At 41.7% G+C, this 6,181-nt stretch overlaps 1 protein-coding gene across 2 annotated transcripts in view; it reads left to right on the plus strand.

Annotated features, from left to right (window-relative positions):
* LOC131978546 (hyccin 2-like) overlaps window positions 1–5,710 on the plus strand; it is an 81,959-nt gene extending 76,249 nt beyond the window's left edge. For both annotated transcript variants that reach the window (XM_059342220.1, XM_059342219.1), the window contains one exon: window positions 2,739–5,710. In XM_059342220.1, coding sequence (XP_059198203.1) covers window positions 2,739–3,439 — 701 coding nt within the window. In that variant the 3' untranslated portion in view covers window positions 3,440–5,710. The remainder of the gene's footprint in view (window positions 1–2,738) is intronic.
* Window positions 5,711–6,181: the final 471 nt, after the last annotated feature.

A 6,181-nucleotide genomic window follows, 5' to 3' on the forward strand; every position in this document is an offset into this window, starting at 1 on the left:
TCTCCACAGATTGGCAGGCTCGTCTCGGCCGGCCGGCCATGTGACCGCCGGGCCGGCCGCTGCTGCTGCAGGAGAAACGAGGGATGGGGCAGGAGAGCATGTGTCTTCTCCTCATGTTATGTGCATGTCAGTCCGGACCGTTTTCTTCTCGGTTTCTCCATTTCTTTTCTGGTGCTGCCTGTGGTTCCCTGTCGTCCAATTTTGCTTGTCCCAACGATGCATGACGGAGACAGACAGCTGATCCTCTGTCTCTTCTGTTTAACAGGCTTTACCCTGCATACTGTATGCCAATAACTTGCTTTTTTTCTAACCCAAATTATCATCTTTTTCCCTTTCAGCTTTCAAACAATGAGGCTCAGATGGATTATTAAATGTTTTGTTGTTTACGTGTCTTCATGTCAATGTTGTGCCCGTTCAAATTATCACCAGATCATTTCTGGTAGTAGTAATAGTTTCTTATCTTGCAGTTTTTCTCAGTTTTACCCTTTGCTAGTTACTGCAGTTAGACTTTGTGTTCACATCACAACAATCAGGCCCTTTCTCTGTGTTATGGTGACATTTTGGCTCTTTACTATTAATAGTATTAGTATTTAATTAGTTGTTTGCAGATGATGTGCCAAGCCTTCCTTTTAAAAAAATAATAATAATAAAAATTTGCCATATAATTTAGGGCAGGGGGCTCAAACTCAAATTACCTGGGGACCTCTGGAGGCAGTATCAAAATGACCCAAAAAAGACACAAAATTACTTTAAAAAGACACAAAATGACAGAAAAAAACTAAATTACTTAAAAAAGACACAAAATGACCAAAAAAGACAAAAAAATAATTACAAAAAAGACACAGAATGACTTAAAAGAAACACTAAATTACTTTCAAAAGACACAAAATTACCAAAAAATACATAGAATTACCAAAAAGACACAAAATTATTTTTAAAAAGACACAAAATGACAGAAAAAAAGACACAAAATGACAGAAAAAAAACAAAATTACTTAAAAAAGAAACAAAATGACCAAAAAAAGACACAGAATTACCAAAAAAGGCACAAAATGATTACTGTATGCCAATAACATGCTTTTTTTCTAACCCAAATTATCATCTTTTTTCCTTTCAGCTCTCAAACAATGAGGCTAAGATGGATTATTAAATGTTTTGTTGTTTACGTGTCTTCATGTCAGTGTTGTGCCTGTTCAGATTATCACCAGATACGTTTCTAATCTAATATATATTGAATAGGACTTCTCCTACTAGACAGGCAGGTTATTGAACTCACAGTTTTCCTAAACAAACAGCTCGTCAGATTCTAGTCAATGAGAATGACATCAGATGATCAAAGCTGAAGGTCTTTGTGTCCCGTATTGAATTGTTCCTCTGTTTGGTGCATAATGAGTGAGCTAATGAAGCAGCATGGTCTGTTGAGTGTGAGAGTTAGTGCTGGTCTGCTAGAAGGCCATTAATTCACTCTGCTAATTTATTCTGCATTATTTATGAAACATTTTTTAATATTATTGCTCATATTAATCAGATTGTCGCAGGCCTGTTCTGCCCTACAAAGCCTAACTGCAGTAACTACATTTTTGGTCGAAATTGAGTTACAACTAAAAATGAACTCCTTGATGTCTTTGACAACGTTTTAAATTTCAATTTTGCTTTATTTCAGAGAAATAATCATAAAAATTGCAGTAACTGCGGTTTGCTTTGACTGAGACATTGTAGCCTTGTGTTTCTTCATTGTGTTGAATAGTGAAGAAAAGAATAATAGAAATTACAAGTTTATTTGGTCGGGAAATTATTATCTAGATAGTGATTAAGTAAAAAAGTGAGATATAATTATATTAAGACTAAAATATAACATTTCTTTATAATGAGTCTAAAATACACAAATATTTGAATAGAGTTGTTAAACACTTAAATACACTAATACAAAATCAATTTGAAAATGTTTCTTCACTGAAAACAAAATATAAAAGCTCTTTACTATTTACTATTTTATACTTTACTATTAATAGTATTAGTATTTAATTAGTTGTTTGCAGATGCTGTGTCAAGCCTTCCTTTTTAAAAAATATTAATAATCAAAATGTGCCTTATAACTTAGGGCAGGGGTCTCAAACTCAAATTACCTGGTAGCTGCTGGAGGCAGTATCAAAATGACCAAAAAATAAACTAAATAACTAATAACTAAACAAAATTATTTAAGACACAAAATGACAAAAAAAACAACAACACAAAATGACCAAAAAAGACACAAAATTATTGAAAGACACAAATTGACCAAAAGAAGAAACACACACAAAATGACCCAAAAAAGAAACAAACTGACCAAAAAAATACACAAAATTACTAAAAAAAAAAGACACAAATTTATTTTAAAAAAGACACAGAATTACCAAAAGAAGACACAAAATTATTTTTAAAAGACACAAAATTATTTAAAAAAGACACAAAAATATTAAGAAAAGACACAAAATTACCCAAAAAAGTATTTAAAGGGACCTTCCACACACAACAAGTAAAGTGCCATTCATATAAAACTCACATTAAACTTTCATATCAAGTCGGGGGCCACAAAATATCGTCACGAGGGCCGCAATTGGCCCGCGAGTTTGAGACCCATGATTTAGGGCATTAGGGTTAAAGTTTGTGTTTGAGTCTGATTTTCCCTTCTAACTTCTCTGTTTGTCTATCACGCTCTCTCTCTCTCTCTCTGTGTGTCCGTGCATGTTCTCGTCCAGACGCTGACGGTATGAGCGGCGGGGAAGACTCGTTCAACGTCAACGACCCAGACGAGGGTTTCTCCTCCGGGGCGTCCAACAGCAGCCAGCCCAGCGGCACCAAGGCGGGCGGCGGCGTGGGGCCGAGGGGCGGCAGCCTCAACAGCAGCAGCAGCAGCATCAAGAAAGCCATCACGGCCCGGCTGTCCCGGGACAAGGAGAAGGAGCGGGAGAAGGAGCGGGAGAAGGAGCGGGAGAAGGAGCGGGAGAAGGAGCGGGAGAGGGAGGCGGAAAAAAAACAGGCCGAGTTGTCCGCGGATCACCAAGCCGTGGTGAGACGGCATCACCAGCGGCAGCAGTCGCCGCCAGCCAGCATCAACCTGGACGCCATCCAGCTGAGCCCCATCAAGAAGCACCTGAGCTTCCCGGCGGGGCCCACGCTGGTGCGGACTGGCAGCACCTCCTCCAGCAAGTCCTTTGACTGCATGAATTTCAACCTGAACGGAGGCGACAAGGAGCGGGAGGAGGCGGCGGCGGGGGGGGGCTCCGACAAGGAAGGGGGGCTCCCGGCGGGCGGCTCCCACCGCCACTCCACCATCAGCCTGAAGGAGGAGCACCTCCTCAGGCCCGAGGACGCCCAGGACCTCCTCTCTCCTGGAGCTCCTCTCACCAAGCAGTCCCGCTCCCCCAGTTTCAACATGCAGATCATATCACAGGTCTAACATGCAGAGCAGGGCGTGGCACACACACACACACACACACACACACACATACACACAAACACACAAACAAACACATATACACACAAGATACCTGTTCATAACTCATCCTCATGCAGGTTTTCTCTGCAACTCTTTACAGCTCAACTTCAGTCTACCTATCTGTGTTGGTGTGTGTGTGTGTGTGTGTGTTTGTGTGCTCAAGAGTTGTCTTCACCCTTTTAACATCCATTACAATCGTGACCTGCAGCCGTTTAGCGGGTTTATTGTTACTGACGAATGCAACGAGAGAAAAGTAGTAACTGGTGACTTCCCTCTGCTGTAACAGTCCAGCATGTCGCTGCATCCTGAGCATCCCACACACAAACTGTCCTCTAAAGGGAGGAAACATGGAGAGGAAACACGTCAGGATGCCGCGCTAGCTGCAGGGGACGTGTTTGACATTTCAGATTTTTTGAGTTCCTGACTGAATCAGTCAAAAAATGAATCAGCAATAACACTTACCGTCGCTCATGTGGAGAAGAGTGGGAATTATTGCTCTTTCTCTTCATTCCTTCCCTTTCATTCCCGGGCTCACGTGCAATCGTTCTTGCTGATTATCTTCCTTATTAATTGCTGTTTTTTTAATTAGGCATAAATGGTTTTAAGAACTATACTTTTTCTTTTTTTTTAAATCATAATCCAAAGAAGGTAGCCTCTGTTTTTCATCACTTGTTTGAAAGTGATTGGACAGTCTGACCCAAGCTATTCTCTAGTTTTCTGCCCCTTTTTTTTCTTTCTTTTTCTGTTATTCTCATTTGATCTGTACAATCAGACTTTTTAAGATTGTTGTAAAACCAAACTGGAGTGTGCTAAGGGTTTGTCTCGCCCCCGGGGGCTTTAAACTGGACAAATCTGAAGAAATCACTACTGTGCAGCTGCAAGAGGAAAATAATTCATCTTGTTTAAAAATCTAAAGCTGAATCTTGTGGAAGAACTGGATAAAAAAACAGTTGCAGGTTTTGGGTCTGAAGCTAAAAGGCAATGACTGTATTTTATATTGGATTGTTTTCACGGTTCAAACCATTTACCGAGTCCTTCCATCTGAAAGCACTTGTAGGTGTGTTTGGCTTGTGTGTGTGTGTGGCGTCACGTCTGAGCCGGTGACGTTCTGCCCCCTGGAGGCGTGTACCCGTCACTGCGCATCAGCCGTCACCGTGACGACCGCGGTTGCGTTCTGTGCTCTGATTGGATGCTCATGAAAACATTTTGTTCTACCTCATTGTGTGTTCACCCTGCCACTCAGACACCTGTCTCCCAATCAGATGCAGGATTTAAAGACCCTGTTATTAGGTTTTGACCAGTTCTGGGGGGGGATTAAATAGTGGAAACTGGTTTCACACTGTAACTTAAATGACACTGTAAAATCTGAGTTGTGACTGAATATCTCGGCCTTGCATTTCAGTTCAACCACACCATGCACAAACCCCTCGCTGCAAAACACGACTGTCTTCAGGTTTATTCTGTCGTATATCAAACAACTGCATCAGGATTAACCTGATTATTTCAATTCCCTAGAAATGTCCTGCTTATCTTTCCTTTTTTCTTTTCTTTTTTTTTAAATGTAATGATTTTTTGAAGTGCAATTTTTTTATCCTCATGTGCATGGAGTTGGATCTTCTCTGCTGTTTAAATGCCTGCATCTGCGCACAGTGCTAGCTAGCCTTCTGTAGTGCTCCCTGCCCAGGCTGAGTGATTTGAACATGGCGTGCTTGTCTGCATGTTTAGTGCCCTGCAAAAAGCACTGCTGTTTCAGATGCGTGAAACAGCCAGCGAGCCAAACCCCAAGTCTCGTCCTTGTCTTTGCCAGATGTGCCAATACACATCCTCTCCTTAAGGAAATTATATTTTGCTTGGGTGTCTTAAGTTTAAAAAAAAAAATTGCCTATTTTTTTCTGTTTACTGGTCTTATTTCAAAGTTAAGGGACTAAAATAAGGGATGTTTGGACGTACGGCTCCTCAACGTGCCCTTAGATGCAGCTTCACCTTTTTTGCCATGACAATTTTTTTCTTTTCCACTCATCGCAGGTGTGACGCAACACACTGCACTCTCACTATTTGCTGTTCACGTGTTAAAAGCAGTATATTACGCTGTCTGTGTGCCGTAGATGTCAGCTGTTGTATTGCATTTCCCCATGTCTTGCTCAAGTGCTCGTTTTTAAAAATGAGGATGAATGATGTAATGTATATAACAGTCAGTCAGTTCAGTCTGCAGTGAAATCCCCCACGCACTCATGCTCGGAAAAAAAAAAAAAAACCTCCACAGCTGCTGCTGCTCCTGGTCCTGAGTGAGTCCTGTGTGCGCTTTTAGCCTTAAACATTTGCAGAGCAGAGGCTTTTTGGCCTCACGTGCTCCTCCTCCTCTTCCTCCTCCTCCTCCTCCTCCTCCCGCTGGACTGAACTGTGTCAGAAGAAGAGATGGAGGAGTGCAGCTACAGTTCACACTCTCACCTGCTCTGTCTGCTGTCCTCCCTGTGCTGTGTGGCTCACGACAGAGCCGTGTTTCCCATTTGCTGTATTTTGCCGTGAGTTGAGTGGCACCTTTTTGCTGTTTTTAAAACTGGTGACGTGTTCATGTCATTAATACGAGTGCCCCCTGACCAAGGTTACCAGCAGCCATGTTGGTACTGTATGTTGACTTAGAGTAACGGATAGACAAATATCCCTCAGTGTCTGGTGTTATTTGCATGTGATCAGGGCAGGAAA

This window comes from Centropristis striata, chromosome 10, assembly GCF_030273125.1.
Source record: "Centropristis striata isolate RG_2023a ecotype Rhode Island chromosome 10, C.striata_1.0, whole genome shotgun sequence".
NCBI lineage: Eukaryota > Metazoa > Chordata > Actinopteri > Perciformes > Serranidae > Centropristis > Centropristis striata.